We start from the raw sequence: 12,567 nt of genomic DNA on the forward strand, positions 1-12,567 counted from the left end.
TTGTTCAATTAAAATACACATCAGGTGCAGAAGATCCTTTTGCATCCTTATTACGTTTTACTTGCATGCAAGAGTCAATGCTGGTTACTATAATCGTCGTGTGGTTTCTTATGTTTGTGTGTGTATAATTACAGCAAAATGAGGTCATCATAATTTATTTTGTGTCCTTACAATTATGAAGTCAATCAATTGAGACCAAAAATTTTCACTATTTAAATGTTTAAATTGTTTAAATTGCATTGGTTAAGGGAAATAAATAATAAAACTTTAAACCGGAAAAACAATATCAATTATTTTTTAAATATAAAGTCTTTAAATGAGAAAAAAAAGACAATTGTTTGATTAAGAAGTTTGAAAATATCGATGTGTTATGTGAAGAAGTCTTATCTTATGTAATTTTCAATACCTTATAAGAATGTCTTATCTTATAATAAGATATAAAATAATAAATATATTATCACATAATTTTAACAAAACACTAGTACTGTCAAAGATTGAGGGAGTAGTAAATAACTTTAATGATTTATATTGATATACAGATGTCTGAGTTGGTGATATATCATCTTAACTTTATTAAATCTGTGGACAGTTTTAAGTCACACTAAGAATAACTGAATACGCGGCTTTATAATATGATGGATTTGATATCTTTGTATCTACCTGTGTTTATCAGATTTCGCTGTATGATAACCACATTAGAATTGTGTAATATAGAATATAGAATAATATGTGAATATAGAATATAGAATGTGAATATATAGAATATATGTGAGATAGAATATATGAATCCTTTCAGGAATCCAAAAATATTGACTAATATTGTTGAAATCAGAAGAACCCATATTTTTTGATACTTTTTGCTTGAGAATAACTATCATGCTTGAGCAACGTTATTTTTCTTCACAATATGATCTAGCCAGAGAAGGAAAAGTGAACAATTCAAATGAACTTAGAAATCTTACTGAAAGTAGGTGATATCTTTTATATAAAATATATGAAACCTTTAATGAATCCTCTCATAAATACAAATATATTTACTTATAGTAATGAAACCAGTATAAAAATAAAGAGGAAATATTCATTCAACTGGCGCTTCAAACGTTCTCTTTAATTGAGCGACGTCATTCATTCCTATGACATAATCAGCATAATATCCAATCTTATACAATATTAATTCACTAAATAATATCAATATCCAGATCAGAGTTATGCAAAACCAATTCCATTACCAATTCCATCACAATTACAGAGCAATCTAATTACAAAATCAATCAGTAATATACAGCTCTGCTCGTGATAAAGTCCACATAACTAGTGATTTTGGGTGCAGAAGTCTTGACTAAATCATAGATTATTAAAAATCCAACGAAAAGGTATACATTTATTCAAATATTCAAAACAATTTTAAACTTAAATAATTTGTATATAGAAGTTTTGAGAATATAACAAAATCGAGTCAATATTTTTGAAATATCGAACAATAAATTTACCTTATACCGATTAAAAGACTAAGACTATTTGTAAAAATTGTTGGTTGTGATAATAGAACTTTTATAGTTTTTTTATGCAAAGGGCCTTGATTAAATAAATATTTGTTGTGAACTTGGTATTAATTCAGTAACGACCAAAATGATGCTGTTCATCATTAAAACCAAAATACCAGCTTTTAGTTCCGCTTTCATAAATGAACAACAGATAACAATACCAAGGATTTTTACTGAATAGCAAGCTAAATTGAAAATGCATTTTCTGGATTGAAAATGCATTATTTTCTGGATTCTACGCACAGTTTCAAACATCCTATATAAGATGACATCAATTATCATATCTGAATCCATACTTATGCTTTGAAAAGCATTTTCAATCCGCAATTAAAGCCTTTCATATCTTTATAACAAAATCAAACCTAGTTAAATTACGTAGAAAGGCAAACTGGCTTGCTTATATTGCTCTTATTCGGGTTCTTGGAGATAGGAACAATGAAAGGAATGAAAAAGTATACAACTTGGCCTGCCTTGCTGTTTTCCCTCATATATCCTGAAGGGTTCCACTTTTTGTTTCTCTGAAGATCGTGTAGAGAAGGGCTACATAATAATGACATAACAACCAGTAAGACTCGAACTTAGGAATTCAAGGCTTACTATAGTTTTCTCTAGTTACTGGTATATAAATACCCACAGATGATTTTCAGATTCTTTTCAATACTCACTTATTGTAAAAGAAATTGTAAAAACTTATCAGAAAAAGAAAAATAAAAACATTTTCGCTTTGAATGACCGCATCTAGCCTCCAGAAAATATTGGTTTTTAGGGAAGTAATTTTTTAATAATGTATCAGATTGTTATTTTGTAACCAGGCACAAACTATTAAATGATCTATTAAATGACAGCTGCTTACCCGGTAATAGATTGTTATGACCATTTAAACAGCTACTACGCCCATCGGTACAAAAATTACTTCATATATTGATATCGTTTACTGTGAAATATGTTATAATTTTATGTAAAATAATAATAACTATACTATATATATATACTATATACTATATATATCTATATATAAAAATTTTCTTGTGACGACTAAGAAGTTTTTCTTAACTTTTTAACTTCTTCTCATTATTATTATAAAATCAAATTTATAAATTTTAATTTCTTTATTGTAAAAAAATTAATATTCATTTCAGTAAACAAGAGGATAGTAAATAAAGAAGCATAGTAGAAAATGTGAATAAATTTAATTAATTCTTTTGACGCATCTGTTTTACTACTTCTTCCGTTCAATCTTATCTATTTTCTGCATATCCGCAAATGCGCTTCTTTATCATTATTCATACTATAATTATTCTCTTTCCGTTTCTTATCCATGTTGTTATTGTTATTATTATTATTTTTACTTTCAGTTAATACAACGTTGCGCATCGCATTATATCAAGTGAAGAGTGAAACGGAACGTGAACGTGAAATGTGCAATTCTTGGCTCCTCATAATTGTGATTACTGTTGGATGCTTATGGAATTCGCGACTCTCTGAAACATCAAAATCATGTCCAGCCGAATGCATTTGCTTATCCCAAACTCAAGTAAGCCTTCGTTAGCATATTACCAAGTATATGCTAAGTATACTTATTATCATGACGATGCTTAAGCAAATTTTCTTCCATAACATTTCCTTTATATTTGTTTTTGTTTTTTTTTTTTTTTCATATTATTTTATTATATTTTATTTACATTTATTTATATTTATTTATTTTTTTATTATAAATTTTTATCTAGTGTTTTTTTTTTTTTGACTTACTTAAATACACTTGAAAATTTTTTAACAAAACAATAGTAAATTGAAAATAAGCACAACTACTACAACAGTTACAGTAACTACAACAATAACAAATGCACACAAACAATATCAAAACAACATGGAGAAAGAAGCAAAAACAAAATGAACAGCGAAACAACATTAATGGCTGTAGGAAATTACAACAATTTTCACAACAACAACAACAACAACAGCAGAAAGTCTCACAACCTCTTGTTTTGTGCTTTTGATTTTTGCTGGTTGCTTGCTCGTAGCTGCTTACATTTCGCTGTTTTGCTGTTTCGCTTTTTACTTTTTGTTATTTGTGTTTTTATTTTTGTTCCTTCTTGTTTTTTATTTTTTGTTAATATTTCTGCTTTAACGTTTTTATACTTGGATTGAGTTAAAAAATTGTTGCTTTTTCCTGCTTTTAATACTTTTGTTGCTTTTGTTAAAATTACTTCCCATGGGAATACACTTGAGAATCCTACCTTTTTACAATGTTGATGTTGTTGTTGTTTTTTCTACTACTTTCGCTGTTAATTCTGCTGTTACTGCTGCTGCTGTTGTTGTTGTTGTTGCATTGTATGCGATTCCTTGGTAAATTGGGAATTTAAGTGATTTCATTATTCCAGATTATGTGGGCAATGAAATGATGATTCCGAACTTACAACGGATCCTGGCATTTCATTATGAACAATTTTCGGTTTCGAGGACGCAATTAAAATCGAAATAAGTAAATTGTTGCCAGTAAGAAAATTACATTTAATTAGTGTGTATCAGATTTAATTATTGAAATACAGAACATTAACAAAAAAATAAAAATAACACAAAAGAAATAAGAAGTAAAGAAAGAAATAAAATAAATTGAAATTGTTATGCGTATATTAAGTAAACACAAACTGAAACGTAAATTTATATAAAAAAATTATTTACTATTAAAATTAAAAAAAATTTTGAAAATACAGTATAAGCTCACAAATAAGAACCATTTGGTTTTTCGAGAATTTCGAATTTGCAAAAAGTTGTAATTTCTGGACTTAATCGTGGAGTAACACTAGCATGACTTTCTCAATATTACGTTCCTAGATTTGATTCTATACATAAGAAAGAATATATAAATCATGCAACAAATAATGCCTCTACAAACAGAATACTATAGAAATTTAACAATTAAAAAATAAAAATATAATTAATTAATTCATTTATTCTACAGCTGGTTTATGATTTCGTTCTAAAATAAACACAGCAAGTAAATTTGTTAATAAAACCTTTTACAGCAAATTAACAAAATTCTAGAAGAATGTTCGAATATAAAAGTCAAGTACGACCTTAAGTCAATTGATTAAGATGCGCTGTCTCTGAGCTTCAAATTTGGCAGGGCACTAGTTCATCCTTTGGTACTTGCAATTTCAAAAAAATTATTTATGAATAATTAAATATGACATAATTCCAAGACCACTGATAATAGGTTTTGGCAATACTCGAAACAGCTGTCAGTCAAAAATTCAATTAATTAAAATTACATAAAATGAAATTTTTTTTATGTTTGAAAGCATTTCATTCAAACATAAACACCCTTTGGAAACTCCCTGCTTTATTTTCTTTGAAACAAAGTACAAACAATAACACTTATCAACTTATTAATTTATACAAAACTTAAAAAATGAACAAAAAGGACAATTTGCTTAAAAATTAAAATCTAAAGTTTTAACTTTAGAGCTTGTAATTTATACAATGAATTGCAATTTTCTTTGGATCTAAATACTGGACAATTCGAATTTGAAGTTCTAATTTTTGAGCCTCTACTGTATTTCTTAATGATTTTTATAAAGTATTTTTACAGGCTAATTGAACAAATTATTTATTGCTGTTAAAAATAAATATTAAGAGAAAGAAATATGGAAACGATATTTATCATTAGAAAAAAACCAAAAAAATCGTCATTTGGAAAATTAAACCCGAAAATTATTGTTAATTATAAGTATTGTGTTATTGTAAATTAAAATAAATCGTGGTTTCTTTTTCTTAATTTTTATGTTTAACAACAATCAAAAGTTTCACCAATTATCCTACAAAAACACATAATTAAAATGATGTCAAAAAATAATAAATATTTAATAATTTTTATGATTATTTAATAAAAAATATTTTTTGGTTTAATTAAATTTTTAATTAAATATTTTTATGATTATTTAACAAAAAACATTTCCTGATTGGCTAAAATTTTTAAGGAAATTTATTTCTAATTTTAATTTATTTTTAACATTAATAAAGAGATTTCATTTTATAACAAATTTTAACCAAAAATATTTACCGATAAATTAAAAATTTTTTAAAATAAAATCATAACAATAAAAATTTAAACAGAATGTATACAAAGCTTTTTTAATAACTAAATCTGCATAAATTGAAATAAAATAATTTCAATAAAACATTTACATAGGAAATTTTTGTAGTAGAAAATCTTTCCATCCAAAAACCAAAAATGCAATTAGTCAAAAATCACGCACAGTTCAATATTGCTGATGATTTTAATTCTCCACGCATTTACCAGCAAAATCCAAAACCCCCAAATTGCAGTTTTACGTATAGAAATTTCAAAATTCACCACAGCTTACCAAGCAAAAACACAAAAACAACAAAAGCAAAAAAAAGGAACCAACAACAACGCGACGCTAGCATTGATAAAGTAAAGTAAAAGTAAAAAAAAATCGATTTAATTTAATTTGCTGCAATAATGTCGCACAATTTAATTTACTTACAAGCACAGATAGTAAAAGAAACACTCACACACACATACATACACACAGAGAATCAAATACACCTACTAATCTACACAAACACTTTAAAATTCACGAGGGAATTGGGGAATTGGTGAGTTTAGGGAAAAATGTGTAAACAAATGAATATATTTTCCAGTTAATTTATTTAACATAAGCTTTTCTCTTCTCACACCCACAGGTACTGTGTAACACTGGCGGACTTGGGCAAATTCCATTACGTCAATTACCTTCAACTGTGGAGAATCTGGCATTAACGAAAAACAATTTTCCGGTCATAAAACCAGATTCATTCACCGGTCTACGTGCGCTGAAGAAACTTTCCTTGGATGGTAATAATATAACCAAAATAAAACAATTTGCTTTTCGTGGTTTGCCACGCCTTAAGGAACTCTCAATACAGTATACACCACTACAGACAGTGGCACAGTTTGCATTCGCCGGTCTACAGAATTTATCCACAATTTTACTTAGTCATAATCAGATAGTTTGTGTAGAAGGTAACGCCTTTGCCGGCACCTCAAATGTAAAACTAATACTCTTAACAAACAATCCACTGGTGCGAATCGAAACCGCAGCATTTTCAAGTCTAACTAATGTAGGACATTTAATATTACCGTCTGGTATACGCACGATAGAACCGGATGCATTCTATGCAATGGATACAGTAGGACTATTAAAATTAGCTTATATGGACTTAAAAGAACTAATGCCTTTCACGTTTCGTGGTCTTTCTAATGTGCTGCTGCTAACGTTGCAGGAATCTGATCTAGGCATTATCTGTGCAGATGCTTTTACTGGTCTCTCACAAGTAGAAACGCTACAAATATTGAATAATAAAATTGATTCCATTGAAGAACTTAATTTTACCTATACGGCAGCAATAAAGCATCTAAAATTTCATGGTAATCACATACTCGAAACACCAGATCCAAATAGCATAATCATTGATGGCGTGACTCATCTACAACTGATTAATAATCACTTTCCTTGTGGTTGTCATATACATACACTACTTGATGGTCCTCTATCGGAAGGTGCGCATAATTTAAGCGACTTTCTGCAGAAAAACTTTTGCATTTCACCGTTGGAAGTGAATGGACGTGCAATGATTGAACTTGATATAGACTCGATCGGTCGTTGTCAAGATCAATTGACTAAAGGTAATTTGGGTTCCTCAGCTTCGTCGATGGCATTCAGTTTTAGCATGATTTTACTGATTGCCGCAGCTACACTAGACTTGAAGGCGCTGCGGACGCTAGTCACGAATTTACATTTACGCATCTTCGGTTTGTTGTGGAAGTGTAGATCACAGAGATCGAAGCCATATGTGAAGAGATGAATCGCACCGTTCCATTTAGTAAAAATGTAGGTAATTTGAATTATATTAAATATTTATTTAGTTTTTTATAATGTTAGCAATTAAAGTGAAAAAAAGTAAACGAAATATCATATTAACATTCTTCGAAGTCTTCGTACGCATCGCATAAGTACTCGTAAGTTGTTATTAAATACATTATAGCAAAAAATAAAAAAAAATAATTAAATGTATTTTTAAGCTTGTTTGGTACTTTGGTAGCTTAAGGTATATACTTTAACTTAGTTATATAAATTAGAAAAATTAAAAGAAAAACCAACAGTTACGATTTGTATCTATATTAGTCTTGATATATATTAAACACACAAAAAATAAATAAATTTGATGTACAGACTGTTTGCAGTATTTAGCAAAACTTAGTATAATTTAATTAAACATAAAATAATAAAAAGAAAATAATATATAAAAATAAAAATAAATAAATAAAAAGGGCATATTCATAAAAAATATATAAATAAAAAATAGAAAACCAAGCCAAGTTTTTCTCAAATTTTTTAATTAGTTAACTTATTTTCTTACTATTTTATATATATATTTTTTTTTGTTACGCATATAAAAATATATTTTTAGTTTTAATAATATCATTATTTTGATAAAAAATAACATATAAGAATATATGTTTTTTTTTTAAATTTAATAACATAATTCATATAAAGCTGTCATATGACAAAAAATCTATCTAAATGGAAAATGACCAAATACCATTGAGAATTGCGTTTATTTTTTCTCTAGAACTATTTTATAACAGAAAAAGAATAAAACAATACCATAGAAAAGAGAAGAATAGAGAAAAGACTATGCTCAAGGGTACTTTGTTTCCTTGTAAAGGTGACAACCATTTTGAGCAGTATTTGCTTGTAGGACAAAAACCTATTTATGGTCCAGTGAAAAGTAACATTTTGTTATTTACTTACTTACTTATGTGACCATAACAAACCGTTATTGGGTTGCGTTCTGACACAGCGCGCTTTCTTAAGTCACATGCATCAAGTCCGGTTAGTATCCCCGCATCTTGATCACTCCACCGATGATACGATCTATCTCTACGCCTTTTTCCTGCAACTATTGCTTCAAATATCTTTTGTGCTGAAAAATTCATTCTTACGACTCTCTAAGTCACTCTTAGTCTCCGAAATGGGCACAACAAATTTTAAGCCAGCTTGGTTATTTATTTTCCAAAATACTAATTTTCCTCATTAAGAGCTTCGAAAAAAAAACCAATAACCGCAACTAATAAACTTTACTGACCTGCTTTCTAGTGCAGAGTGACCACTGATGTATCAGTACTGCTCCTTAAAAGCTAATAGTCGTGTTATTTTCTGAATTTTTCATTATCTGATATTAGTTTCCAACAATTTTTGTAAATATACACTGCAATGTTTTACTATTAACTTCAATTTTCAGTTTTATTGACGTAAGATTCAAAAGACCTGGGTGTACTGCTACCATAAATGGATCTAATGTGCCCCTTCACAACTAATAGGCTTTTTATTTTCATACATTTTTACTATAATATGCTTTTTTTCTAATAGCACCTAGCACTTTTTGCTAATAAACACTTTATAGCATTATTAATAAATTATTAAAAACAATCTAAAAGGTCCTTTACAAAAAAAAAGGAAATCTTCATTTTCAATAAGTAGAGATCCAAGAAAAACTTGATGCACTGCGATTATAGTTGGATCTATTGGGCTACTTAAAAACTTTTTAGATTTTTATTTTCATCTAGTTCTTTAGAAATGAATCTACTAATCGAATTAAATTCCTTTATGCTGCGTCTATTTTCTTTTTATATATGGTGGGACGTTGGGACGGCGCACCGTCCAACAAGTGGCCCCACTGAAGTGAAGGATTAGCCGAAATAGACCACGAAACTACTTGGATCCTTTTTCGTCATTCTATTCTCGGATGTCGTTATTGAGTTAAAGCTGGAGTGGCTTCCGTTCGCATAACTACATCTCTTGTTAATGCAAGCAGCTCACCGTGTCTGTTAGTTCCAACTACTAATTGTCAAGAACATTGAGTTCACATTTTTTTTTGTGGTGTGAGACTTGAACCCACTTAATCCACCTGTTAAGAATGGATTGAGAAGAACACAACCAGCAGACTGTGAACGACTTTCGACTGAATCACATTCCAGTAATCAGGGGATAAAACAGGGGAAGCTTAAATATTTTTATATTTTGTGTTTTTTCGGTTACTTGTTATTAAGCTCATCCCACAATTCAGTATTGGTTTCTACATAATTAAATATATATATATGGTATATATGTACGTATCGATAACTTTAATTAATTAAATATTTCATTCATGCTTTCATTTTATTCCTTTTATTCAACTTTCAACACAGTTTCTATGAATTCATCTATTTATTTCGTTTTTATTTTGTACAACACTGCGTATGAGTGATAATTTTAATTTTTTGACATTTTCATAAAAATTCCATTTAATGCTTTGAAATAATGCACATAAAATAATGCACATTTTTTACAATTTAATATAAATTATTATATATATTTCTGTTATTACATTTTGTTGTTATTTTATTTAATTTACTTATATTTATTTTATTTTTATTCCGGGTAGCAACATAGCGCCATTTTATTTAATTAAGCTAACAACGTTAGCAATGTTGCCAGGAGCGAATTTATATTATTTGCCAAGAAGTTAAAATAAATGTTTATTTCTTAAAAAAAAAAAATTTTATAAATAATAAAATATAATATACTTTATTCATTCTTATTATTTTATTGTAATATTTGCATATTTGTTCGAGAATTTTCAATTTGTGTTTTCAAATTGTTTGGTCTTTGTGCTTTCTTTTAATCAAGATAAACTGAAATGACTGCAGTTGAGACTTAAAAGTTTTTGTATGTAATAAACACAAAAATTCATTTAATAAAATTTGAGTATTTAAATTAAAACATAAGAGCAGTAAAATAGATTTGCTCTTTTCTGTATAAATTGAAGTCGATAACCCACAGGCAAATATATCTGTATCCTTACAAGCAAATAAATATGTAAATTATCATCAATGGTTTTGGTTATTCAGTTACACTGGGTGACAAATCGAAGAATTGTTGTTGAAAGAATAACCAACAGCAATTTGTGCAATGATTTCCATAAACAAAGTTAAATGTAATAGTTATGTATGAGTTTGCAAAAAATACACATATTAACATATATAAATATTTTTTATATTTATGCAATTGCATTCATACAAAATGGAAAGAGTAATACTCAAAGATATTCAATAAAAATTTAGGTCAAACTGATATCAACTGCAATTGATTTCAATTTTTATGTCCACCACCCGATAACATGTCTGTCCTTACGTATATTCATACGTCTGTCTGTCTGCTCACATATCTTACTCTTTATGCGCTCATATAGATTTGTTTCAATTGCTATTAGTATCCTTACGTTTATATTTTCATATTGGCTGCATTGACTGTGTATGTCTTCAATACTATGTGACTTCACCATTGAGTGTTTCTATGTGGCACTCGATGTGCAATTGTGCTTGTATCTCCTTTCGTTTCTATATCTTTTTGGTTGTATGTATGATTGTGTATTGCTAGTTCGTTGTGTCTATTTAACTTTTTTCTATTTTTATCTGCTCTTTTTCCTTTACTAATTCGTTTCTTTTTACCTTTCATTGCAACTTCAAATGGTAACAGCTTATTCACACAAACAAAAAAAAACAGTTTTAAATGTTTTCTGTTAACTTAACATTTTTTTTCTCAAAATTTTAACAGAAGGAGGAAGTCAAAGTAAAATACCGGAAAATACGGTTTGCTACCTTAATCATACGAGTATGTATGTGTGTATGTATAAGGTATGGCATATGAAATTATGCATAAGGATTATGACAATTTTTCTTTGCCATTTTCTTTTTTAAATAATTTTTAAATAATATCAAAAAAGTGCACTTCTCTTGAATCAATTATTTTATTTCAATTTATTTTTTTTTTTAGCCATAAAGTACTTATATACAAAATAAATTGCATAAAATGCTTGAGTTTATTTTCTCGAAAATATGCTTGTTTGTTCAGCGGTTTGGGTTCTTTTCGAAAATCAAACCCCTACTTCAACCTCCTCTTTGCATATTCTTCAGTTTCAGTTCTAGAAGCATTAATAATCCAGAATTCCAGCAGAATTCGTTATTTTTAATTTAATGCTTGAAGTGAGCACTCGAGTGTCTTCGTTAAGCAAAGAAAAGCTGCAATTCGAGTTGTGGTTTTATTTTTGTTGAATTGGAAATTTCATATTAAATCGAGTTTGCCACAATTCCATCATCAGAGGTCAGCAGACACTGACAATGAATAATGAACACAATGAATAAACAATGATTTTAAATTCTTCTGTAAATCAAAATAAATTAAAGCATAACCAACTTTTTCTTCTCTATATATATTATTCTATAGTTTATTTTCACTTATAAATGTTTTCACAATGACTATTTTTACTAAGACAAATGCATACATAATGTCCATCCTTGGTTGCACACTATTCAAAAACTTCCAATATTATAATTTTTTTTTATAGTGTACTACTTCATAAAGGGTTGAGCAACTTTTGTGGTTTATAATATACTAAAATATTTTGATGAGAAAAGACATTTTTGAAATATTTATATAGACCTTATAAAACCAACATAAGAAACGTACGTATGAGTACATCCACTCGTACTTCACAATGTTTGATTAAAAATTGCTTCAGTAAGATACGAAAGTACGAAATGTGAAGTATCTGAAAATGCTTCTTGCATAAAATATTTATGTTATCACAACAACAACAATATGATGAGATATTTAAAAGGAAATTTATTATTTGTAGAAAATAGGTAAGCAGTTAAGATTTAAGAAAAGTTTTAAATAATTCTGTACTGCCAAAAGTGCATTTATGAATTTATTTATTTAATGGATTAAAAATATATATTCATTTTTTATGTCTTGATAGATAAATTCATAAATAATTTAAGTTTATATTTTGAAACACAAAAATAATAATATATACTGAAAATGGTAATAATAAGAATTAGTGTGGTCTTTCATGCCAAATTCTGTTAAGCAATTTAATTGATTACTGTGAATGTTCAGTTCAAGCCTCCAAA

General features: G+C 28.1%; 1 protein-coding gene across 1 annotated transcript; it reads left to right on the forward strand.

The window, feature by feature from the left end:
* Window positions 1–2,904: 2,904 nt before the first annotated feature.
* Window positions 2,905–7,554, forward strand: LOC119672067 (chondroadherin). Its single transcript, XM_038083025.1, has 2 exons — window positions 2,905–3,078; window positions 6,255–7,554. Exons 1-2 carry the CDS (start codon window positions 2,962–2,964, stop codon window positions 7,413–7,415), a joined length of 1,278 nt encoding a protein of 425 aa, XP_037938953.1. The 5' UTR covers window positions 2,905–2,961; the 3' UTR covers window positions 7,416–7,554.
* The last annotated feature ends 5,013 nt before the right edge of the window (window positions 7,555–12,567 follow it).

This window comes from Teleopsis dalmanni, chromosome 1 (genome assembly GCF_002237135.1).
Source record: "Teleopsis dalmanni isolate 2A chromosome 1, ASM223713v2, whole genome shotgun sequence".
Taxonomy (NCBI): Eukaryota; Metazoa; Arthropoda; class Insecta; order Diptera; family Diopsidae; genus Teleopsis; species Teleopsis dalmanni.